The 26,885-nt window shown below is 44.3% G+C and overlaps 1 protein-coding gene across 2 annotated transcripts; it reads left to right on the plus strand.

Moving 5' to 3' along the window:
- The first annotated feature begins 503 nt into the window (after positions 1-503).
- Positions 504-20,152, plus strand: LOC142576404 (BEN domain-containing protein 5-like). 2 transcript variants are annotated; one of them, XM_075686525.1, is made up of 11 exons: positions 504-885; positions 1,009-1,097; positions 3,816-3,926; positions 5,218-5,446; positions 8,195-8,272; positions 10,057-10,158; positions 10,953-11,000; positions 15,704-15,772; positions 16,459-16,529; positions 18,464-18,674; positions 19,950-20,152. In XM_075686525.1, exons 1-11 carry the CDS (start codon positions 702-704, stop codon positions 20,084-20,086), a joined length of 1,329 nt encoding a protein of 442 aa, XP_075542640.1. In that variant the 5' UTR covers positions 504-701; the 3' UTR covers positions 20,087-20,152. The 2 variants fall into 2 exon arrangements, with proteins under 2 accessions (XP_075542640.1, XP_075542641.1); XM_075686526.1 differs by lacking the exon at positions 10,057-10,158.
- Positions 20,153-26,885: the final 6,733 nt, after the last annotated feature.

Consider the following 26,885-nt stretch of genomic DNA (forward strand, 5'->3'; position numbering starts at 1 on the left):
TCCACATCATTACTACCTTTATTCTACGCTACTACTTCATGATTAGAGCCGGTAAGCTTTCCATTGCACTAAAAAAGTGGTTACCATGAAAATTAGTTGTGCAGTCGCTTTAACGATTAGGCCGGGCACTGAAAAACATTTTCGTAGATGTAAATTAATGACACCTGCTTAAGCCTTTTGTAAACGAGTATATATAATGATATAAACAAGCCGTTTATTTGTAGCGCAGCATACAGACGCACTTTCGTCCCCGTGTGGTGTACTCATCGGTCGTGGACGAAGCACGAGAATAAAACTGATGAAAAAAAAAACTTAAATTTCGGTGGCTACGCTTGTCACTTTATACGAGAAATAAACATCTGCAACACCCACCTTACCATCGTAAAGGGCAAAATCATTAACGTCGGGGAAAAAAAAAAACTCGTTACTGGCGCCATCTAAACTTATCTACCACCATGGGCGGCCGTGTCCTTTAGACTAGGTCTGTATGTATGGTAGGGCTTTGTAATAGACGCTGTAGTGAGACATTTTGCATAGGTGATCTGTGATTTTACAAGTAGCTGTTTTATTACATCTATATTACATTTATAGTAAACTATAATTATATCCGCGGGAACCATTGTTGGTGCTGATAGTTTGTCGGTCGTGAACGAGCATTCCTCGTGTGTCTCGAAACTCCGCCTGCACGACGATCGGAGACGATGTTTGCATGTGTACAGTACACAGAAGATAAGGAGCGGGCAGCGCTGCCTGTGGCTCTTATAAGAGATTTCGAGCCACAAAGCACAACTGATTTCAAAAAGGACGACGTTGTCATGGCGTATTGGGCGGACGAAGATGGAAGAGGCGAGAACTTTTACCCGGCCAACGTCACTGCACTCGCGGGTAAGCCGACGCGTCGCCGCCGCAGGCCATTTGCACCTAGAGTAGGGGTCTAAACACGTGGCCCACCATGCTGTTCTTATAGTTTGCCTTCTTTCATTTGAGTTCTGTTTTAATCATTGTCAGACACCCTTGAGGACCTTCTGTGCAAATTGAAGAACTCGCGACACTCATTTCCCAGAGTGATATTGGGAAAGCTGCACAAAGGCAACTTGGTAAGATTTTTTGTCAATTATATTTTACAATGTGCTGTGTGAACGCGTACATTAGTTTTGGTTGGTTATGCCAGTGGTAAAACAACACCTAATGGAATATATATATATATGACTTGAGTGCATCTTGCACATTAAGCTTTTTCGGTTTTTATCTATATTTGATTCATGTGTGGTTCATTGTACCATCCTCACTATTGCATGGTTTGCCTCTTCGCAGATGTGAATGCTGTGGTAAAAGAAATACCCCTGCACTGCAGTGTGGTACAGTCACAGTGCATAGTTGCAGATAGTGATTGCTCAGGTCATGCTTGCTGGCCAGTCTTTGTCTTTGCACAAACAGTTTAGTAACAAGGCTATGATTTTGGCTGCTACCTGGCTCCTTGGGAATGTGCATGAGACCTCTCTACCACACATGCACATGCATTGTGTGGCAAAAAGGTCTTTGTTTCTTTCTCTTCAAAGTTTGGTTACACATGAATATTGCAGTTATCAGGTTGAGGCACCGAAGAATGTGCACACATTGTACTCCTCCTATCTTATTCACGCTGCATATACCTTAAGGGCTTCTATGTCATTTGTGCGGAATTCCTGGTAACTACATCCCACTAGTCTTTCTTCCTGGTTGGCTGGCTGCCTGGTCTTGGTCTGTCAGGTCGCACATGTTGCATAATGGGGTTGATGGGTCACCGTATCTGCTCTTGTGAGGTTGACAGTGACCAAGTGACCACCTGAGCTTCAGTGTTTCACTGAAGATATGCTGTGCACCCACTCTCTTTGCATGATTGGCACAGTTGTAGTCTTGTTTTTTTTCACACATACTTTGGGGACCATATGGGAATGAAATAGGCCCTTAGTTTTCTATATCATCAACCTACTGGGTTTCTTACGAGCGTTACTTTGCTCCTCAGTTAAAGCTTACATAGCAAAACAGGTGCAGCTGCTGTAGTTTATTGCTGAGTTATCAAAGTTCAGTTCAGCAGTAAAATAAATACTGCACTGCAGCACCATCTTGTGGTACTTTGTGTTGTTCAGGAGAACTTTTCAAGGGATGAAAGATTGGTGTATCGTGCTGTGGCCCGCTAGTATAATTATACACTGAAAACGTTCAAAAGCACTGCTTTGGACCACAAATAATTTGCTAGTGAGGTGTGCACCTGCGCATATTATTGTTCATGATTATTATTATTATTATTACTGTTATAATAATAATTATTACTATTAGCACCCACAATTAGCTGCAAAATTGAGAGCAGAAGTGCAGCTTGGCAGACCATTACTGCTTACTTTAAGCATACCGTTTGCATCAAGCCATCGCTTTAGCCTTCTTAGTGAAACTTTAGTATTTATTGTGATGTACTCTTGGCGTCAAATAAGACGTGAAGATTGGAGCGCATGGCCAAACCATAATGGAAGGTGTAGTGCGCACCATCCAGTCATCACCATTGACAGGAGTGCAGATCCTGTTGACAGCACTGCACAAGGATGCTCTCTCTGTGCTGCAATATTTTCGTTTGTGTTCTGGTTCTCTTTTACTTGAATGCAAGAAAACAAAAATAAAAAGCAATGGAAGCTGAAATATTGCAGTATAGGGCGAGCATTATCACAGTGCGACGAAACTGTATGTCCTATCGGTGTCAATTGAAATGTGAACAGCAGCGTCATCTTTTCTTGCTTTCAAATGAAAGAGAACCAAAACAGAAACATAAATATTGCATCATAGGTGGAGCATCATTGTGCAGTGCCGTCAAACTGGATGTGTATGCGTGTCACTGGTGCTGACTGGATGGTACACAATATACCTTCAATTATGCTTTGGTTACGCGCTTCACTGTTTGCGTTTCATTTGATGATAGTATGTTCATAGGGGGTTCTAGCTTCCTTTTCTGCATTCAGTGGCTTGTGCAGTTGTCTACTTGTGCTATTAATTTGTTCTTATTTAGTTTTCCTAAGTGTTGCAATGCTGTTGGTGATAACGCCCTGAATATAAGGCCCCAGATCTTATACATTTGTAAAAATGCTGCATAATTGTGAGGCATATAGCGCGTTAAAAAGACAAGGACAAAAGTGAGACGTGATACACACAGGCGCTTTTTAACGCGCTATATGCCTCACGATGTCTTACCAACAAGCCCAAATCACTGCTTTACTGCATAATTGTATGATACGTAATTGCAAAAACATGGCTTTGGAGGCCATGATGTGGTGCTTTATTGACCTTGTAGAGTGTAGCAGTAGAACTGTTTCAAAATGTGCAGCTGCTACCTTAATGATGGCAAGTGCTTTTGCAATGCATAGAAAGAGGCCTGGATGAAATCAAAAGTTAAGTGACATCTAGCCTGGTCAGGGCAATGTTTAAGTCAAACCCAAACATAACAAAAGGGGAAGAGGAAATAAAAGCTGGCCAGCTATGATTAGTGCCACACTGAAAACCTTATTGCACTACATGTGCCATTTTCTTATTTATTTATCCACCTAAAAGCGCAGTTAATTTCCCTCGTGATTTCTTCAGCTTTACCATCTCTATGGGGCTGCTAAAAAAAAAAGTCAGTTCCCCTGTTTCCTCTCATTCAACCACACACACTTTTGTTGCAGTGGTCAGTGTTGGCTGCTGGGAGAGTCTCTGCAGATATGAAGATAAGAAATAGATCCTGATGCCTGCATAAATGTTCTTGAGGAGATGTGTTGAGTTTTATCTTGCATGCCTTTTTTATGGTTAAGGCTGATGAAGGGCTCTCCAAGAGAGAAGAGAGGAAAAGGAAGCGAGAAGCTGCCAGGAAGGAACTTGGCAACATACTTAAGGCATTCAAGCAGTCGGAGAACTCGGAACTGGTAAGCAATATTTATTTGAGCCCAGCTACCCATTATTGCTGTCAACATTCAAACCTGATGGCGATGCTGAAACAATATTTTGGTTAAAGCTTAAAGTAGCAGTTTACCTTGCTGCTTCATTATCATGTCTGTGATGTGATGAGGGGGCTGTGATTGTGCCTTTTACTTTGTTATTAATAGTCTTTTCTTTCTGCACATTTTCATTCAATATACAGGTCTCTGTAATTTGGCCTTCTGGCAGCACAACATGGCATTATTTTCAACTGGACACGACTAGCATACACGAGACTGCACACGTAAAAAAAGAGTAGTATGCAATATTTAATGTTACTTTCACCTGCTCATCACTAAACCATACAAGGGATTGTTAAAACTAGAAATATTCACTAAATGCCACTTGCATTAGCATGTGCAAATAAAGAATTGTATGTGGTGTGCAGAGGTAATGGCAACACCTTTGTGGGAAAATAAGAATAAAAATATGCATCACTTGCAATGCACAAATGGTGCCAAAGTACGTCATAAGATAAACTGTTGCCTTGATTTCCTTGGCTAGTACAAAATCCTACTTGGTGCTTTATAGGTGGTCATGCATGGAAAACTTGCATTATCATAATCAAGACAACCTGCCATTGCAAGATGTCATTATTACCATAATTTTACCTGACTGGTATATACTGGTATTTTTAGTGTGTGGCTTCCTTTGTGACCTCAGAAGTGACACACTGCATTGAAAAGTAATTGCAGTAAAACAAGTTGTGAGGCTAGTTGGTGCATAGCTATAAAAAAATGAAGCACCAACGGTAACTGCACACTAAGAAGGAAAGGTAAGACAGGACAAGGCGCTTCCTGTCTTTTTGTTCCTTGTTAGTGTGCCGCTACCGTTGGCGCTTCATTTTTTGAAAAGTAATGCCACAACATGTGGATGGGTGAGATTTTACGCACCTTTATGGCTGGCTCATGTTGGCCTGTCTCATTTAATACCAGTACAGGTGTTGCCTGGTTTGCCAGAAGTGCACTGTCGATTGGCTGATACACATTTATGGATTTTTATTGCAGCACATATTTCCTTTGATTTTGGTAAACACTGCTAATCAGAGATAACTTGGTGATATCTGGTTCTGATTTCTGGTAGTAAATTATTGGCTTGCATACGCATGCAACTAAGTGACTTCTTCATAGTTCGTATCGTTATTGTATTGTTCATAGCGCAGTTCAAGTATTATTCATAGTTTGCTCTTGAGAAGTCTCGTCATTCTCCCAAGGTTCGTGGTGTCATGTATTATTGCAGTTTCAAGACTTTGAAGATGAGAGCAAAGAATCTGTTGAAAATCACACTAAAAGCAAGAAAGATAAAAGAGCTTCCCATGAAATTGAGTGGAAGAAGATGGCAGCAAGAATTGAGGACCTCGAAAAAGAACTACAAAATATAGAAGCTGAGAAAGAGGAGCTTGCTCGGCTGTTGGAAGAGGAGCGAGAGAGGTCTAGAAGGCTGACGGATGCCCTCCTCAACAAGATTGGTAAGTTGCAAGCTCGTGTTTGTGATGAGTGTTGACGTTTGCTGGTATGGGAAATGACCGAGAACAAATTAGTGGACACACAAACACAGACTTCAAGAGTCACTTTATTGGAAACAGATGCACATACAGGCATTCAAAGCATGCTCACTTGCAAACAAAAATGCAATGCCAACACAAAATCGCGTTGAGAAAAAAACAGTTCTTGACAAAGCAAGCGAAGGCATGCTCACGCATTTATAATTAGGCTTGCTGTTCGGGCTACTTCAATGACCAGCCTAGTGAGTCCATCTCTGTGTCTCGGCACATCAAAGCCTTTGTTAAACAATGGCTCACTGCCACATGTCTTGCAACAGAGCCAACCAACCACCGCATGCTTTCTTATGTTGTTGCTGTGGTTTCTCAGTTTGTCTTTTAGGCAGTGTTCCATATGGCCTACCTAGAACTTTCCGCATGAAAGTGCAGTATGATGCACAACACGATCTCTAGTTTACAAAGTGCATTTTATTATGCCTGCTGCAGCCAGCCAATAAAGCCTTAAAGTTAGTGCTTGTCTGTGCAATTGCTAGTCCTCAATTTCAGTGCACTTATACAATTTTAACTCATGTTCGTGTAGCATGACTTTTTGAAGTTAGCTCCTTAAACTCATTATTTTTTAACACAGAAGCTGAGAATGCCTAACAAGTGCCACGCAACAGCGATAACATGTTTCAGTATTCAATGAAAGCAGTAAAAGCTGGGGATCAAAAGGAGAGTGAATAGACACAAACCAAGTAAGAAACATACGTGCAGCTACATAGGCATGCACTGTAGAGTGTCATATAATCAATAAATGGGTGCGTATCTATGAGCCAAGTATAATACAGAAGCATCTATGTTTTGTCTTCAAGGTGCACTGACACAATTATTAAAAATCTATTCTTAAAGCTGCAACTCTATAATAAGGCCTCAGTTTCTCAAACATGCAATAAATCATGAATTATACCACCTTTTAATGCAATTAATTTAGATTGGTACCATATAGAGTACAGCTTATTTGCATACCATTCGTTTGCAAGGGCTCCTCTACACAGAGAAAGGAAATAAACTAGGAGGAAATGTCACATTGCATAGCTGGCCTTTGTAAACCAATTATTCTTGGATCCATACCCTTCACTTTCTTTCTCTTGGCCTACCGCATGACCCTGCGCTCAGCAGACTTGGCATTGTAAGCTTGGCTTATGGTAGGTTTTAATCAACATAAAGGCGCCTACAAAAGTGGTATACTGCAGCGGCGTCGCTCGGTATTTTGGCGAGCTGAAGCACGAAACATTGAAACGAGTCAAGCGACATGCCTGCAGATAATAAAGGGCACCGATTGGCTGTCTTGATCCCAGGTGCTGCCTGTAGATGGTGTTGCGATGCAGTTTGCCGTTGCTGCGGCTCCCGTTGTGTGGAGTTTACCACTTTTGTCGGTGCCTGTACATGTGTTTGGGGGCTTTGGTAACTGCCGTGTGATTACTTCTTTGCAACATGCTTATGCAACTTGGGTAGCTTATGCTGGCTTGTACACTTAATAGCCATTGTGCAACAGTGCAGCTACTATCACACTCATTTTATTTTCAGAAGAGTGCAGTTAGTGCGGCAGTGAAAGACAGTAAAAACTGTCTTGACAAGATCACTTGTTGAGTCAACTTTTTTTGGCTGCAATTTTATCCTATGGTGTTCTCTTCCAATTCTTTCATTCCTCCTAGCTTCACTACATGTGCAAATTGTGGTTATGTGCACGTGTTATCACTGATGAGTTGTTTGGTGCAGTGGTAAAAGCACAATGTTATAGAGTTGTGAAAGCTTTTCAAGGCGAGAAAGCTTTAGACGACGAGGAATAAGTTACTGAAGGGGAGGAGGGCAAAGGGCACTGCACATTCTAAGAGACAGTAGAGGGCCAAGCTTTTATTATTACATGTTGAATGTGAACAAGTGGAAAGAATAGGCCACGTGGTGTGCTTCCAGCTTGCGGCAACACGGTTATTTTGTGGCTTGTGAACACTGTATCATCAGGCTCATTTGTATGTCAGCAGCTTGTGATACCATGTGAGCATTGCCTATGATATGCGTGACATGTAGAGAAACCCTTGTAAAAAAACCTTAGGCCAACTGATCGTAGCATTGGAAGAGGATATAATTAGCAATTCTTTGTGCATTTAGGGAATTCTTTTGCCATACTATGTTTCTCAGTTCAGCAGTTATCTAATGAAGCATGGAAAACAGGATGCAAAAGTATTGTACCAGTACTCTTTTAAGTTGTGGTAGGCTCATAGTGTGCATCTGATTTTCCAAACTGAGTTCATGGCAGATCATTTATACCTGACATGCTGTCAGTTCCTGGCCAAATATTACCTCACTTCTTGCAATATTGTGGTATATGTGCATGTAGCAGCTAAATCAACATTGCAGGTTATGTAAGGCTTATCAAAAATATACTGTGTACACTGAATGCATGACTGCGGGGCTCATTATCTGTGTTCGGAGCATACAGCTTTGGAAGGTGGGAGCTTCTGTTCTTCATTATTGTAAGCACCATGAGTGGCACAGGAGCCACGTATGCATCTTAGCCACAGCTATGTCCACAGGCACGAGCACATATAAGGATTTTGCTGCACCATGTTGTGCATTATTTGCAGCCATTGGCAAAAGAATGTCTGGCTTTTCCTTGTTTTTAATGCTATTTTCTTAGCTGGTGTTTTATAACAGTAATTGCTTTTCATGCAGAAATTGCTCCCACTGCCAAGACAGCCACAATCGCAAAAGAGGTTGTTCATGAAATCTTGGTGCCAGATGTATCCCCAGGTTTGCTCATCAGCTCTCTCTCACTTGGTTTTCCTGTTCCAGACGTGGCATTCTTTAAAGGGCCCCTCACCAGGTTTAGGCATTTTGAACAGACAAGTGTGACGCATAGATCACTCTGTGGAAACTGTGTCTGCAAAATATTGAAAGCTACACGGTGTAACAGCATAAACGTCACAGAAAAGCTTGCATGCCCTTTTTTTCACGTGAGCTCTGCTTCCAGCCACAGAGTCAAGGTTACATGCACAAATGCCTCTATGTAAGATGCACTGCCTGCAACGTCACCAATTATGGCTTATGACCTTGGTATTTTGCCTAGCACAATGCTGCCACTGGTAGTATGCCACACAGCGAAAAGTGGAAGGGGAAAAAAATGGAGGCAGTGCTTGTGACGTAAATGGGACAAGGTCCCTTGGCTCCAGTGAGGGAGTTGGCTGGTAACAAAAGTCACCTGTGGGCATCAGACATAGCAGAAGGAGAGAGTGCTTACGTTGGCAGTGAGCCCTTCCCTAGGTGATGCCCTGCTACTTGCAGTGCACAAAGAAAATTATCGATTGGACTTAATGAGGGGCCCTTTCAGCTGTAATTGTTAAGAATATGTTAAAAAATTTGCTTTTTATTTAACCTAAATAACTTCATAAAATTTACTTTTTTGCATGATAACTTCAGGAAACTTTTGACCTCTTAGTTGATTGCAAGTGATTTACATCTGTGTGGCTTCATATGACAGATATTCAGCGAGACATACTATTTAACTTCGACGCATGGGAAGATGTTAGTCTAACATACGCACAAGATGGAACAAAATGTTGCATGTTGTTGGCAGTGTATTTATCTTATTCATGCAACACACAGGTCCTAGAATTAATTGCTATATTGTCTTCATTGTTGATATGTACAGGTGCACCTAGCTATTACATTGCCTTGGAAAAGGTATGAGGGTTGTCTTGACCACTTTGGAACAGCTTCCTTGTAGACATTTTTTTAAAGCATAAAATGCTGTTAGCTCCCGTTGTCCGCGACCTTCAAGAGACCTTGAGCCAAAATCGAGCTGTTATCCGGGCACTCAAGATGAGAATGAGACGAGAATGGGGCAAGAATGAAACGAGAACATATAGTGCGCGATCGAAGATCTTTGTTCAATACGCATTCTGTTTGGCCGCTGCAACGTCACAAAGTGGCAGTACGCAGAATTTGCGAGAACGGGGCGGAGAGAGAAGCCAATCTGCAAGTGGTGAACTCCCCGGAAGTCTACTTCACTCGTTTGTCATCTGCTTGCAGAATACTACAGTTTGTAACTATTAGTTTCTCTGCGTTGTCCCTAGGTGGTGTCACGCACAGCGAGGAAAAAACAAAAGGAAAATAAACTGCTGGAACAGTGGCGCGCTTTTCAAGAGCCAACAACATTGCAATGGCTCACTGGCATTCAATGATGGGGTCGAGTTAAATGCACAACCAACGCACTGTTTCGAGAAACAAAACAATGATAGAATTCGCTTCAGTCGAAACTCAGTTTCGCCCCAGTCTAAACTCACGGTCTCTGGTCCCCAACCCTTTGTACAGGACCACATTACATATGCTAATTACTGCCCTTTAAAAATATTGCTTCTGATTTCTTCCTAATGTTTGTTCACAATACCACTCTATCAAGCTGTGACTTCTTGTACGCTGAAGTTTAATTTATCATTTCGAATAGCGATGTTCAAAAAGGCAGATACAGTGCATCATACACCTGAATGTCATCTTTTGCGCTGAAACAGGGTTGCTTGTGCTCTTTTCATGGCTAGTGTTCTATGATTTCCGTGGCACAAGTTTTGTGCCGCCTCCTGCAAGAGCTGGCAACGTGCTGAGTGACCAGGTCGACAGTGACCGGCACGCCTCAGAAGGCTGTGAGTAATCGTCGTAATTACTCCAACCCATCTGATTTGCCGGTAGCTGGTTCATGCTTACATCTACTCTCGGTTATGGGAGAGCCAGCATCTTTTTACTGGACTTACTAAGTACAATCAGTCAGATAACAACATCGGGTGAATGCTTGCCATTTTAATGATCCATGCTTTTTGCTGCAGTGCAAAGAAAAATCTAGTGTAGGTGCACGCACACTTAATTGGTGCCATCACAACATTTGTCTGCTGGGCTGTTCTCTGAAGTGGATGCTACCCCTGTAGTTATAGTCATTCGTCTCCTTGCTTTTTCTACATTGTCCATTACAAAGCACTGGACCAACTTGCAAAGTTTTAGCCTACTGCCACAAATGTTTGGTGACAGCTGCATGCCAGTAAGTGAATTTGCAGCATTTCATATACTTGCACAAAATGTTTAACCTTTCCATGCCTGTGCGAAAGCTCCACGTGAGTTTGGAACAAAGCAGTTATCATCGCACAGCACTCGCTTGTTGTCAATTGTTTGGCTGATTGTACAGAAATGTGTGCATTGCTGCAAATAACTAATGTAATGATGACTTCCAAGGGTGTTAGAGTGATTTGTGAATATTTACTTAATTAAGTCAATTACAGATGATAGTTCCTCTGGCAGCATCCTTTGTAATGCTTCAAGCACCCCTAGTAGAAGTCTTTAAGACTTTTTTTGCAGGATTTGCTTTGTTTTGTTCTTTTTCGTCCAGATAAAAATCATGCAGGAGGTACAGTAGAATGTTTCTCATACTGCTATATTTTTGTTTTAGGTGGTCCACCGCAGTCATACGAAGTGTTGGCGGAGGGTTCAGTGGAAGGCAAGTGAACCCTTGTAATACTCATTACGAGTGTGTCTTTACACACTTCTTATGGTATTTGTGAAGTTTCATTCCATGGCATATGTGTATACATTTTGTTTATGAAATGTTAAATGGTCTGCACTATATTTTTGTTTGTCAGCTGTGAACTGGGGTTATACAACTAGCCCTTTTGCACCTCTGACTAGGAAAGAAGGCCATTTTAAATCAAAACACTATCTTTTGGAGACTGCTGACAAATTTCACACTATGTTGAACCAGCACAACACTGTCCATAATCAGTATTCCTTGCTTTCAGTTCTTGTTCTCCAGAAAGTATGCCATACTTCTCTCTTCATTTCATCTTACACCAAACGTACAGAACCCTAATTATAATCATTGTAAAATGTCCACTCTTGGTATGAACACGGCGCAGCGTGGCTGTGCTGCGCAAAGCGTCAGCGTGCACCACTTGGCCGCGCATCAAAACTAAGTGGAGCAGGTGCACAGGGGCTTGGAGGTGGGGCATTGCGTCGTCTGCTGAAGCGAGGGAGCTTACCATGCTTTAGCATACTACACAGGACATGAAGCCCTACCTCCAAGCCCCTGTGCACCTGCGTCGCTTTGCTTCGATGGGCGGCTAAGCCGTTCGTGCTGGCGCTCCGTGGCGCACGGCCATGCTACGCTGTGTGCGTGCTAAGAATGGATGACCCTGTGCATTGCTCAAATCGTCATTGAAATATATTTAAAGCACATAAAATGCTGCGACCATAACTTGCCCATGTTTGTTCCATTTGGCAGTTTCTAGCATGTGTCAATCAGTTATTCAGCTGGACAAGAACCTTCTCTGGCCTAACAATGACGTGACGCTTGCAGTTCCCTCGAAAAGAATTTGCATGATAGTGGAAATTCTTTCTGCAGAGTCATGCTCTATAAACTTGCAGGCTTCCCCAGAACTGATTTACCACATTCATTTACCTAGTGTATTGGGAACAGGAATATCAAAAAGTACTACAAGTTGAAGTCTGTTGCCATATTAAGGTAATTCCTACATATATAATTTATTTTGTGGGTATGTTGCTTAGGCAATGTTCTTTTTATTATCTTTCTGTAAACTGATCTGCTGAAGTACTCCTAAGTTGCATTGGGAAGTTGCACTGCCTTTCAAATTTAATAAGATTGGACATTTTACAGTACTGCAATAGAAATGTGCTATTAACAGTAAATATAATGCTGCACTGCATGCATTGCTGTGAACACATTTCTTCTCATTTTGCTTTACAGTCCACTGGCATAATTGACAATTTGCAATAAGCAAAGACATACATCTTTCAGAATATTTAAATATTCGATATAATGACCACATTTGTGTGCATCCTGCAGTTTGTTATAAGTGTGTCTAAAGTATGTGCATACTTCAAGTGCAAATAAATAAGGACAGAAGAAAGGAAAACCACATAGGACAAGTGCTCATCCCGTCTGTTCTTCCTTTCTTCCCCGCGCCCTGTTTTTTTGCGCTTGAAGTCAAATATGCATTCTCACAAACTTGCCTAAATTTCCGCTTTGATTGGCTAATTTGTGTACTGATTGGTTAGATATGTGTGCTGTGCAATAACCAGCACCCAAGAAAGACTAATTTCATATACTTATGTCTGAAGTTGCCAACCACACAATGCACGCAAGCTTGAGTCTGCGTGCCTTCGCATACTCAAGCTACGTGCAGCTTGAGTATGCGTAGATAATGCGGAATAGCTCGTATGTGTTGAAGGCTGGTGCGAGCGCGGAGATCTGTTGCAGGGAAATATTAGTGCTCGGGCTGCCTTAAATTGCCATATTAGCCAAGCACCTTGCTAAAATCAATTCTCAGGGAGGCTGATTACCGTATTATGTGGAATATAGGTTAGGGCGAAATATTGGTCGACCCCCTTGCATTGAAGCGAAGAAGTCAACATAAAAGCTATAAGGCACAAGACTTCGTTTATTTACTGGCGCCGTCAGACCAGTCATCTGCTTATTCTTTCGAGCTGTCTGAACTCTCGTCTGAAGACTGCTTCTCACTGGCTGCGACCCACAACATGTCTTCCTTGGTGCCATCCAAGGAGTTGCTAATGCAACACCTCTTCAATGCCCGCACCACCGTATCGTCGGGCAGCGAGCGCCAAGCCTGCAACACTCATGTGGCCACAGTGGCGAGAGCCGGCTGGTTGGGGTCGTCGCGTTGGCGCCGGCCATCTACTGATTATACTGTTCACGAACACGGTCTTTAAAGGGCATGTTAAGCACGACGTCCATTGGCTGAAGTGCTGATGTCATACCTCCCGGAAGGACGGCGAACTCTGTCCTCCCGTCGCGGAGTGCCTGCTTCACACCTGTGATCAAGTGCTTGCGAAAGGCAACCAAGACGAGCATGCTCGGACACCGCAGGAGTGCACCGGGTCGCCGATTCCAGAGGGTCTTGATCCAATTGATCATGAGGGCCTCGTCCATATAGCCCTTTTCGCTCACGCAAATGACAACATCCCGTGGGAAAACCTCTTTCGGGAGCGTCTTCCTCTTGAAGATTATGTATGGGGGCAGCTTTCTGCCGTCTGCATCACACACGAGCATCACCGTGAAGCGCGAATGCTCATTCCTCGTTGAAAGAAGCTTGACTTCCTTCGCGCCGTGTTTGCACATTGTGGTGGACGACGGCATGTCGAACCGCACTGGCGTTTCATCAGCGTTGCCGATCTGTCCCTATGCTGCTGCCAGAGACAGATAACATACTGCTGGAATTCCACCAGCTTGTCCTCATATGCCTCCGCATCTTCTGGCAGATGGATGTGCACCGTCGAAGTGCGAATTCCTTGCGTCGCGTGATGCGACGAACCCAATAAATGGAGCCTTTGAATTGTTCCTTGGACAGTCCGGATTCTCGAGTGATCTCGATAGCTTTGATGCGGATGAGTTCTGCTGTCACTGTCAAGGATCTGGCACGATGCTCACGGATGAAATCTGCCCCCTTGCCTTCAAGCTCCAGGTGCACCGCGTGACACCCGCGATAGGACATCTTCCACACATTGCAGGCAGACAGCTTGACTTTCTGCGTTCACCAGTACTGGATGCTTTTTTCCAAAATGCCAAAGTGCCGCTGGGCGGACATGCTCCCATGCATTTCAGCATATTCGATCACTTTCTTTTAATATGCTGTGGTGATCTGACGTCAAGTACTAGTACTTATTTTGTGGGTTGTCGGCAAATTAGCTATGCTAGGAACGATTGCCGCACAAAAAGGGAAGATGGTGTCGATCCAATTGCATAGGCCGCGTCAACGTTGGGCCTCATCGGTCACCATGGAGGCGATAAAAATGTGGATGCTAGAAAGTCTGCGCTTCTACATGTTTCCAGATGACTATTCTGGTTGTGCCAAGGGCCGGTATATATATATATATAAGTCAAGGGGTGACCTTTGAGTAATATTTTTTTTGGAAAAAACGTCGACTTATATTTCGCACTATACGGTAATGTTCATGTGAGGAAGTGCTTTTTCTTTCTTCTTCGCATGGACTTTACATCCCTAAATTTAAAACAGTTACTTTGATAAATATTTAAGAATTTTGAAGCACTGTCGATAGCAATATGAAATGATGCCTGCTGAGACATCTATGTGAGAGCAGGCGCTGGCTCACGTTTATTGTAGATGCAAACCGCCATTCCTTGTGAGGCGTGGCAGGCACAAGGCACATAGACTCGAGTTTGTGTGCATCGGCAAATAAGGCTGCCTTTTCTGTACTCCCGCTGTGTTTGTTCCATTATCGCCTTGATGAAGCATTCAAATTTGATAAGTATCTAGAATTCAGTATGATTCTCAATGTAAAAAAAATGTAGCTGTATTAAGTTGTCACTGCATCCAAATTTGCCCTACAAACTGCTGCCCTCAAGGTTCTAAACAAATTTCATGAATTTTTGATAAGTTTTCTGAAATGCATTATTCACAGCAAAGTATGTCTGCCTCATCTAGAAACTCCACAAAAGTAGTGTGTCGCTACACTCATGCACTTTTTATAAACAAAATGTTATGGTTTAAAGAGAACTTTATATATATGCTACACCCCCCGTTATCCTTGACAATTACTTTTATGACGTCATTGCAGTAGTGAAAAGTAGTTGTGTATGTGTTGTTGATAGTATAACGGGGAAATTTTCATCCACCCGACTGTAGTATGAAGCTACAAAGGAAACGCGTACGAGCTTCTCTAAACAGAGCTTTGCAGTTGAAAAATTCGTCCTTGTCCGGGATTTTCTTCAACTGCAAAGCTCTCTTTCTGAGAAACTCGTATGGGTTTCCTTTATAGCTTCATGCTACAGTCAGGTCGATGACATAGCAGATCACGGTCAAGCATGCACAAACAAGGACAAAGTGAGGAGTAGAAAACACAAGCGCTTGTGTTGTCTACCCCTCACTTTGTCCTTGTTTGTGCGTGCCTCACCGTGATCTGCTATGTGCAACCAGCTAGCCCTAAAGTCGTTGCTCTTGAGGTCAATGACATTTTTTCATCTTGTAGACTTTCCTCCAACTTGCAGGCTTCCCTAGAACTACTTTGCCGCACTCATTTACATGGTGCTTTGCGAAGTTCATTAAAGATGTGTTCAGACAATTGCATGATGTTTTGCTGGCATAGTTATGCAAAAAGTACAAATTGCTTATGAAACTAGAAATTGTGATGCAATATTGTGATTTTCAGGTGCCAGTTTCAGCCATGCACTGGAAGATGAGCTTCTGGACCTGGGGAGGACAGACCAGGCTGATATTGGTATGTGGAATAACTTGCTTAAACTGTGTTTGAATGATCGTTATGGTAGAAAATTCAACATATCTCATCTAGGAGGAGGAGAAAGTTATTTTGTTTTTTACCAGCTGCTTCAAACTTTGCCAGTTTTCTGCAGATACATCCTTTGAGCCGCAGTTAACATAAAAATGGTTTCACCTGCATTACTAAATTACTCTTCCACAATACCAAAAAGGCCCTCGGTTACTTCCAGAAGACGGCTTAATTTTGATAAGCCAGAAAATGTGCAAAAGAGAAGGTGAGCGATGATGCCTTAAAGTTCCTGCACCAGAGTGTCTGCTAAGCCCAATGGTTAATTGTTTGTGGGTAAAAATCGGCTACATTGTGTTTTAAAGGAGCCAAGCATTGAAAATGGCAAGCTTGTGGCACTTAGGCAACGAAGCCCAAATATGAAAAACAAGAATGTATGCTTCGAAATTAATGATGTCACACTGACATTCTGCCAGTCTGGAGGCAGCATGAAATCCGAAAACTAGAACTTTGACCTTAATTTTTCAACTAATATTCCACCTATTGCATAATTAGTGTCCCATTAATGCATGTTTATCTAGGGTAACCTGTTTGCTGCTTTAATTGTGCTTCACATTTGCTTCAATATTGCTGACTTTTTCTTGTGGGACATTCAGTGACAATATTATTTGCCTCTTCAGATGACAGTTCTCTTGCTGGATCAAGCTCTGCACCGCAAGAGCCCAAGCTGTTTGAAGTGGTAGATGGGAATGTAAGTTTGACTTGGACACTTCCTTTATGCTGTGCTTTGGTTTTTTATATTTGTTTCATATTTTTAATAATTGCCTAGTAGTAAGTGCTATGGCATTGTTATTTGTTTTATGTATGAGGAGCAATGCATGTCACCTTTTTCGAGTTAGTAGTTTCTAAGCTTTGCTTAGATGTACATTTGTGCCTGATGCTCACTGTGGTTATATTTCTATTTTTTACTGACATTTTTGTTCATTGTGTTTTGGCTGGCCAGTTGTCTTGTGTAAGCACTCTGCATGTTTCTCAAGGTGCATTGAACAGCAAATTCATGCACACTGAGCAAATTTTCTTGCAAAGTAAACATGAAACTAACGCACTTACATTTGTTGCTGGTCTAGTCAGTTCATACTGTATTACGGACCATAAGAACTATGGCCAGTTAGCGCAAATCGACATAAAAATAAGGGGAGGAAGAGGCAAGGTAAGCGCTAACTCTCAAGTGTTTATTGGGGACACAGGTACATTAAATGTATACCAAGAACCTGCGAACATGCATTTACAAGCACGCTTTACAGCACCCACATAATATTTTTTTCAATAAACTGACTCTCCAAGAGAAAGAAAGTAACTGATGTGTTGCTGATACATGAAGCCCCAAGTTTCCTGATGTGAAAACCTTCTGTTAATTCACCTACAGCTGCATCCTTACTTCGACCTATAATCCTGATCTGGTCTAGCCATGGCTCACACTGATGTGCTTGGCAGCGGGCAGGCAAATGCGTCCTGTCTAAATTTACTCTTCAAAGACAGCTCGTGTTCCCATGCAGGCTCGTTTACGTAGCGCCAGTCTGGCAGACGTTGCTCTTACTGCAAGGTAAGGAATACCGCGTATTCTGTACAGCAGGAGCTTGATGTGGGTGAGCTGGTGTAACATTTGAAGAAAAACAGCTCTAGAGAGATGAGGACGAAAAGAAGAACATTTACAATGGACAGGCACTAAACTTCCAACTGAATACATGTTCTTTTCGTCTTTTCGTCGGTCTTTGAAGAGTAAATTTAGACAGGACGCATTTGCCTGCCCGCTGCCAAGCACATCAGTGTGAGCCATGGCTAGACCAGATCAGGATTATAGGTCGAAGTAAGGATGCAGCTGTAGGTGAATTAACAGAAGCTTTTCACATCAGGAAACTTGGGGCTTCGTGTATCAGCAACACATCAGTTACTTCTTTGTCTTGGACAGTCAGTTTATTGAAAAAATATTATGTGGGTGCTGTAAAGCGTGCTTGTAAATGCATGTTCGTAGGTTCTTGGTATACATTTAATGTACCTGTGTCCCCAATAAACACTTGAAAGTTAGCGCTTACCTTGCCTCTTCCTCCCCTTATTTTTATGTCGATTTGCGCTAACTGGCAATAGTTCTTATGGTCCATGATACAAAGTAACTCACAGCTGATATTAATTTTTTTCTAGCACTTAAAATTAATATAGAAACTATGCACAGCACACTTGCCATATTGTTATCAAAACTACCATACAGAAATCATGATTAGTAGTGCAACAACCTGAAAACGTGTTTAGAAAACATTTTTTATTGGGACCCTTCACGGTGGCTCATGGCTAATGGGGATGTTCTGCTCTTGATCATGAGGCTGCAGGTTCTGTACCTGAGTAGTGGCAGCTGCATTCTGAGGAAGATATCTAAATGCAAATAGAAGCGTTTGCTAACATAGGAGAACCGCAGGTGATAAGAATTCATTTCGCCCTCACTGCAGCATCCCTCATCACTCATAGTGTTGCTTTGGAACAATAAAAGCCCGCAACTTAAATTTTTGCCAATAAGGAAAAATAATTAAGTCTGTCAATGAGAGATTATCACCCTGCTGTGTTTTCCCTTGTTATTGCCTGACTGAAAAATTTTACAATGTGCTTTGTTTTCATACTTTTTCATGCTTGTAGGTACACCTTGGGCCAGGCTTAACTATGCCTGAAAACAAACTGTCATTCATTATGAAGGCTGGCCACGAGATGAAAGTGGCCAGGGAAATGGCGCGTTTTTTTTGGACGGTCAGTGAGCTGAAGATTCGCTCATTGACCGGCCATTCTAGCTGGAAAAATTCTGACACCGGAAAGCAGCAGGCGACGCCTGATAAGGTGACTGCCATAATGAGTAAGTAACACTGCACAAATTCATGCCCCCTTTTAGTGTCTGCAGTATCTATGAACGTGTGCTTTACAATAGCTGGAACAGTTATATACGGTTTGCATACTGGTTATATGATGGTTTTATTAGCAAATGCAACCATGCTTTCGCAGCCAAAGAGTGTGCTTGCACAGTGTATTACAAAAGTGTGTTTTTTGCAGAAGCTTGCAGAATTTGCAAACTGCTACGTACATTTTCTGAATTATGCCAATGGTTGAGCTCACTGCTGGTATTGCATAAGCGACAATACGGGTTCGAACATCTTTGCATGCATAATGTGACGGTTTGGTGAAAGTAGCCTTATATAGGGACATTAATTTGTTGCATAATTCCTTTTACAAAGGCTGTTTGCATGTAGACTTCAATACAGTAAAAGCTTGTTAATTCGAACCGCAAGGGGAAGCCGATTCAGTTCGAATTAACGAAAGTGAAGGAGAGCAACAGTACACTGCGATTTGGAAGCAGTAGGGCATGTCAGAAATTTGGCGTGTCAGAAAGTGATGGCGTGTGCCGCGGGCACACGCCATCTTCAAGTCGAAGCTCTGGGTCCGACTGTGCCACACCACCGATGTCCACCGAAACGAACGTTAGCCGAGGCTTAACAGTATCACAATGATTCGCGACGGCCGATACCTCCTAAGCTGAAAACAGAGGTGCACAACCGATGAAGACTGCCGAGACAAAGACGCTGAACATGTGAAGGTGGCGAAGGCCCTGATTCGTTGGTTCTTGATTGCAAGCGCAGCTGCGACGTACTTGATTCGCTGTGTTTTGGCGCTTGCCGTGCCATTTCGGCAAAACATTTGCAGCTGTACAAGATTTGCAAAGCCTCCGAGATTCACAACGGCCAAGAAGTCTTGGAGATTACGTAGAACGGAGAGGCGGCAGCCGCCACTGCCTTCTGGCTGACCCCGCGTCGGTTAGATTTTTTTCCGATTTTGCCATCTCTCGCCGTTCTCTCCGTTTCGGAGACAATATAGCCTTGTGTGTAGGCAGTAGGCGCTTTTCTCTGGCTGTGTGCCAGGTGAGCGTAGTTCGAATTATCCGTGAGGGAACCTTCTCGCGTTCGAATTAACGGACTTTTTTATACATAGACTTCTGTGGAGCTTGGCCGGACCAAATCGTACAGTTCGAATTATCCATAAATTCGAATTATTGAAGTTCGAATTAACGAGCTTTCACTGTATAGTTACTTGATTGTCATGTGTGTTTTAAATGTAATCTGGTGCATACATTTTTCAGATGTAGTGGAAAAGCTGATCGCAGAAACTCCCAGCGACATCCCCGGAGGCAAGCGGCGGGCGCAAGCTCGGAAAGCGATCCGTGATTTGTTTGCAGAGAGCGCTCGAATAGGCCAGCGCTCAAAAACTGTGGCTTGAAGCGGCCTATTTTAATCTTTTTATCAAATAAATAACTTCCTCAGAAATTGATGTCATTTCTCATACATTGTCATGATGCGGGTGCAAGCCATGTGCCTTTGCTAAAATGCCATGGCTGAGCACACCAACGTCCCAGTGTGCTGGCGTCCCAGTGTGCTGGCGTCCCAGTGTGCGGGCGTCCCAGTGTGCCGGCGTCCCAGTGTGCTGGCGTCCCAGTGCGCTGGCATCCCAGTGTGCCAGTGTCCCAGTGTGCTGGTGTCCCAGTGTGCCGGCATCCCAGTGCGCTGGCATCCCAGTACCCCAGTGTGCCAGTGTCCCAGCATGCCAGCATTTACTGGGCCCATAATCAGGCGCACTGGGTCCCAGTGCACTGGATTTTGCAATAGGGTAGTAGCAAGAACAGTGCACAGCCATGCTAATTTTTGCCTTGTGCTTTATTAAATGCAGTGCAAAAAGTTGCCCATAGATGGCGCAACAATTAGGTATTGAAAAATATACGGACAGTTTTTGGAGCGGTTTGCGTTTGGCTTTTGCGTTTTTACTAAAAGAATGAGAGCCTGAAGCTTCACCCTTGTTGCCAGCAATGGTATGAAACCTGACTATGTTCAGCACCTACTGCAGTGCGTGCAAAGGTAACAATCGCTGCAGTGTAGCAATCAAAAGCAAAAAGAAATTCATAATCACTAAGTAATATTATTATTCGAAAACACGTAATAATAAATTATTGGCAATAGTCTAACTCTAAAAGCAGAAGACCCGCCATTAGTTGTTACTGCTCTGTCGCAAAGTCTGTGTTCTGTTTGCTCTCCTTTTTGTTTTTATTTATACTGTGTTGATGTTCTGGAATGGCGCGCACGGGTTGGGGCATTGTGCTCGGTCTGTGTTGTCGCTGTTTGAAGGCCCAAACGGCGCAGGCAAGCTAGGAAATCACGGCATAACTGTGAACGGAAACCTGGTAAAGGGATCTGTTTTCATTTTCACTGGTGGCAATTTGTCTAGCCATAGAATTGGAGGCTTCAAATGCGCATTCAGCCAAGAAAGAATTTGTAGGCACTGCATGGCTCTGCGGAACGAAAGTTACTACAAGCATTTAGAAGGCGATTTTGTGCTTCGCTCGCCGAAAGTGCACAAACACCACTTGAGTATGTTGAGTGCAGGGCTGCCGACTCTGTCATTGTATGGGGACAAGGAGCTATGTGCTCTTTTGTGCCCCGGCTTTGATCCGATGCTACACCTTCCACCCTTATAAAGCATGACCTGCTTGAAGGAGTCATACCATTTGCACTGCGGCATATAATCTTTTCATTAATTGAACAACGATTCTTTTCACGTGGTGATTTGAACAAAAGCATTGTCAGAATGGATTTATGATCCTCATGATATTGGCAGCAAACCAGAGCCCATTTCTAAGCCATATCTTCTAGGAAAAGGTGTTTTGAAGGGGTCGGCAACAGAAGTATTTTGCCTATTTCGAAACCTAACCTTCTTTGTTGGGGAAAGCATCCCTTCAGAAAATGCAGTTTAGCAGCTTTACCTACCTCTCCGAGAAATTGTTGACATTGTAATGAATCATAAAACTCCAGTTGCACATATTGCCTATTTTCCAAAAAAGATTCATTTCTTTTGTCTTGACTTCTGAAAAGCTATCCGCTTCGTTTGCTGATCACATGGTCCACAAAATTTTGTTCCCTACTGTACACCCTTATCAGCACATCAGCACCCATTAGTTATTGCACCCTTCCCGCACTCCCGTTTACACCCTTCCGCTAAATGCACCCTTTGCGGCCTGCTCGTAGGGTGCTCCCGCCGAAATAGGGTGCTGGAAGGGTGCGCAGTAGGGTGTAAATCTGTTGAACACCCTTTTTACACCCTTAAGGGTGAGAAATTGTTTAGTGTGTAGGGGCTTCCTCGGGACACACAAGTCCTGGTGCACAAAGCCAGGCCGGGCGCAGCACTCACCGGAGACGTCCTCGCTAAGTGGCGCGCGCACGCCGCTTCAAGGAAGACGCGAGGGCATCAGAGCCGGGACATCGAGGAGAACGACGAAGCGGAGCCGAACGTGATGTTGTCACCACTGACGTGCAGTACGTGCGACATCGGTGCTCGTCCGACAGTCAAGCACCTATTGTGGGACTGTCCCGGACTCGCGACAGCAAGAGACAAACACAAAGGATGCGGCATTACCTCACTGTATGCATGGACTACTCCACCCCCTCAGGTCGACGCCCGGCGAACTATCAACTCTTTGTGGCAGTTTGTGCGCGAAGTCACCGTGGCCGGCAGGTTATGGACGTGTAGTGTTGTTTTTTTTTTCGTGTTTCATTGTTTTATGATCAACATTGACCTGCACCAGTACATAGGCCACTGAGCCATCCTTTTCATTAAAAATCATTCTCCTTCTTCTTCGACACTTTTTTACTATCAGAAAGCGAGCCCTGTGCACAGTACTCACTTGAAAGGCAGGCAGACACGAAGCAAAATTGCCTGCTACACAGTCAATAGCTTCAACGGCTCTAACCCCGTTTTCCCGCCAAAGTTACCGAAGTGAGCGCCACCTTTCAGTGTCTTTGAACGACAGGAAGCACAAATTACATCAGCAAATCAGAAGCGAGTAACGGCCACGTCGCACGGCTCCATTAGGGATATGTATCACGATTTGTATACACGTGATGAGAAACGCGACAGGCGGCGCGAGCTTTTCCTTAGCGTGAGTTTTCCGGTTCTAACGCATGGAATTTCCTGTCACGCGTAAGAAGAAACGAATGACGGTTTTCTCAACCCGTGTCACGCTTGGGTTGAGAAAACAACGCGTATGTTGAGTCACATGGTGCTCAAAGCGAAGTTCGTGTCTCCGCGGAGCGCGTTTCACGCTTACTACGCGTTAAAATATTTAGAGTGCAGGGCCGGCATATGGTCAGTTCCATCCCCAGCCGATGTGATCGCGTGATTTGCCGCCAACAGCGACGTAGAAATTAGCTGCACTTTATTTTTCACATGAAATAGTACTTAATAGAACAAAATTATGTCGATTGTGCGCCTGTTTCTTGAAGGAGAGTCTGGTACTAAACCACTGACGTGAACGCGACCAACGATCCGACGTTATTTCGTCTAACTGGACGGAAAGTAAACACCGGCCATCTAAGCAACGGGGCTCGGCTGGCTTGGGAGCAGCCTATTTCGTGTGCTATTCGCGCCGACGATACCGAGAAAAATCAACTCATTTAAGCCCACGTTAATCGTGTTGTCAAAAACATAAGTCACCTATCCCGGGCTGCAGCCAGATCATGCACCGTCGGCCGTGATTGCGGCGGTCAGCGAGCTACGCCTGCCTTCTCGTTCAGTCGCACTTAAAAATTAAATTCTGTGGTTTCACATGGCAAAACCCAGAAATGGTTGTAATTCGCTCCCGTTGGAATGCGACCGCCGCGGCCGGGATTTGAGCCCGCGACCTCGTGCTTAGCAGCGCAACCCCAAAGCCACTAGGCAACCGCGGTGAGTCGGCCGTATTTCGGTAGAGGTTAAGTGCATGAATGTGTATTGGGTGCAGGTTAAAGAATCCCAGGTAGTCAAATTAATAATGGAGTCCCCCACTAACCACGTGTCTCATAATCAAATCGTGGTATCGAGCCCCCCGGCCCCCAACATAAAAAGAAGGGCTATCAAAGCGCGCAATCGCGGGCAGCGGATGTGGGTGGATATTACGCGATGGCGCAGTTACGACCTAGAATATACTGATGGCGCCTACCGTTGTTTGCAAACATGGTGTGGTCTATACGCACAGTCGGCGCGCAGTCTAGACAAGGCATCGCCGACGCTGCGTTGTCGTGGAGGGTACGGCTGGTGCTCGTGCCCTCTGCCGAGTTCAGGCACAGTACTGCACTGGCGGCGTTGCTCGTTACGCGTGTCGCTGCTTACACTGTACCTCCACTGAATACTGTTGTTTCTTCAGCGCGATTGGCGCTTTGTGCGGATTCTCCACCGCTAATGCAAATAGTGACAACTCACACAGTGACTAAATGAATAGAGTCAGTAGGCTTTGTTTCGCGGTGTTCGGTTGTTAGTAATCTACATTGCGAATTTATATGTAACATTAGGCTCCCTCCACGGCGTATAATTAGACGCGATTCCTTATTGTTGGTGAAACACTTCGTGGGCGCATTCTGGAGAAAGCCACGACGCAGCATGCATCGTTATGGAATTAAAAAAAAGTCGGATTGAACAAGGTCTAAAGCTTGTTTTCTAAACTTCAAATGTAGTATTCATCCCAGACTTCCACTCATTCTGTTAAAATGCCCCACGATGTGTACCAGGTTCGGCCTATTGTGCACACTATGTAAATATGAATATCTCTTTCTAAAACACACTCCTTATGGTGGACGACAAAGCATTCGCGAAGTAATTCCCTTTTCACATTGTAATGGCCGCCCCCGCTACGGGTGATGATTGTCGTTGAGTGGAGGCCTTCAGTACGTTTTGTGTGACTGTCCTCACAACAGCTAAGACAAGCGTTCACTGTCAACTGTGCCAGCTCTCCAACACATACCATTAGAAACCAAATAATTTTAAATGTCAAGCTCATAAGTAATCGCAGCTGAGGACGACGAAGACCCTGCTACACTTTATAAGGACGACATTTACATATTCGGAAACTTATGCTCCATACTATTTCGGAATGGTCCACACATTTCTTGGTCAATCTCCCATCGTGGGTAGGAGCCACACACAAGACAGGCAACAACATTGGTAGGGGCAACACGTGACAGACCTAGCTGCGTAGCGGCACAAATGGCTGCACACAAAAATAGCGTTCGTAGTTCTACAGGTGCCACTGCGTTGTGAAAGTCTCCCATTATGGTTACCGGTTGTGATTGTTTGTCTGTGTTCCCCGTCTATCTCTCTCTCTCTCTCTACTTTCTTGCTACATCCCCTTCCCCATTCGCCAGTGTAGGTCAGTAAACCGGATTTTCTATTCTCGTCCACGTCTCTGCCTTTTCTCTTTCTTAATTGGGACTCCACTTGATTACAGTCAAGAAGAAGAACGACAAACCATTTTTGCAGAAATATTTCTTGATTTCTTGTACTTTTGTGATGGCTATGCACATTAATTAAAATTTTATATCTTTATTGAGTGCTCTAACTTCGTTATTAATGTGAAAGCCTTAAATTGCTCGTTGCAATGGCTCATATCCTAAAAAGCGGCGTCTAGACCGGTGAAGCAAGAAATATCATATCACATAGCCGAGTCTTCGGGATACAAAAAAATAAGTTATCAAGGCATCGAAATGTAAGCATAAACAAAGACGCAGTATTGTTCAAATTGAACTTAAGCGCATTCACTGTCTGGCGCCTAAGCAAAGCGTTGAGTAAAATATTATGCAGTGTGTACTTGGAGTGAAGATTCACCTCGAATTTGAGGGCAACTCCTTTTACGAGATCTTACGTTTTAGGGTTTCATGTCTACAGCCGATGTGTGTTCTATTGGCCGCCTTCTTATTGTACCGTGTGTGCCGCCTCGCACGTCTTCAATAAAAAAATTAGTAGCACACAAAAATATATGGACGTCAAGACGATCAATGGACTATTGTAGCTTTGACAACTACGCGGGCGCTCACAAAGCAAGGTGGGTACAGAACCGAAGGAGACATCAAAGCTCGAGCATTCGTGAGAGAAAGAGAACAACTTTAGTGAAAATGCCTGCAGAGTCGGTTAGGCTCCCTCCACGCAGGAAGGACAAGATTCTACCGCTACACGGCCACTACGTCAGTCTCGTGCATTGTAATCCTCGAGGTCTTGGCTCCTCGCTACTTCCGCGGCTCCGAGAGGGCCGCCGCCCCCTTCCTAGGGGTGCTACCCCCCTTCTCCTCGGTTTCGCGCGGTCGCTGCCTCTCTAGAGCTGTCGAGACCTGCTGGACGGCCTTGAGTTGTGTCTCTTTGTCATAGCTCCTCGTTGCAGCCTCTAGCTGCGGCGGGATCGTCGTCTTCTCGCTGGCTTTTCGCGGATTTATGCTACAGTCCCAAAGGATGTGAGCCGCGGTGGCTCTCTCCTTCGCGCTCAGTCTACACACGTCACTCGTGTAGACACTCGGACACACGTGCTTAGCTGACACCGGGGTGAGCAGGGACCCCGCCTGTAATTGCCTGTATAACACTGCCTCCTTCCGGGTAAGCCCCGGGTGAGGTGGCGGCATAGTCTGTCTGTTAAGTCTAGACCACTTCACTATTTCGTTGAAGGTGGTCATCTTGTCCTTGGCACTGCACCGCGACCAACACTCCGAGTCGGCCGTGCTTGCAGCTGCGCGGTTGGTTAGTCCTCGCGCGGCCGAGTTGGCCGTCTCGTTGTGGTTCACGTTCCCGCGTTCCGACACGTCACTGCCCATATGGGCCGGAAACCACTTGATCACCACAGCAGTTTTGCGTGCGATGTCTTCGGCCTTGCGCAGTATGCGCGCGGCCTCACCATATACCCTACCCTTGGCGTAGTTCTTCACTGCCATTCTAGAGTCACACAACACTGTAGTGAACCCGAGGTCGGAGACGGCCAAGGCGATGGCCACCTCCTCCGCCCGGTGCGCCTCTCGAGTCCGGACGCTCGCCGTGGCCTTCGTTGCACCCGTCGATGCCCCGACAGCCACCACCGCGTATGCGTCGCTGCTCCCTCAATACTCCGCCGCGTCCACGTAGACGGCGCCTTCTTCTCTGGCGTGGAGGTCCACGAGAGCCCTGGCCCTCGCCAACCTCCGCTCCTTGTTGTGCTCCGGGTTCACGTTCCTCGGCATCGGGCAGACCCTGAGCTTTCTGT

The sequence above is a fragment of the Dermacentor variabilis genome, chromosome 3 (assembly GCF_050947875.1).
Source record: "Dermacentor variabilis isolate Ectoservices chromosome 3, ASM5094787v1, whole genome shotgun sequence".
Lineage (NCBI taxonomy): Eukaryota > Metazoa > Arthropoda > Arachnida > Ixodida > Ixodidae > Dermacentor > Dermacentor variabilis.

Coding starts and splice junctions, on each gene's coding strand:
- LOC142576404 (XM_075686525.1), top strand. CDS start 702: ATGTTTGCATGTGTACAGTACACAGAAGATAAGGAGCGGGCAGCGCTG. Junction 10,159..10,952: donor CCGGCACGCCTCAGAAGGCT/GTGAGTAATCGT, acceptor TTTTTGTTTTAG/GTGGTCCACCGCAGTCATAC. Junction 15,773..16,458: donor GACAGACCAGGCTGATATTG/GTATGTGGAATA, acceptor TTGCCTCTTCAG/ATGACAGTTCTCTTGCTGGA.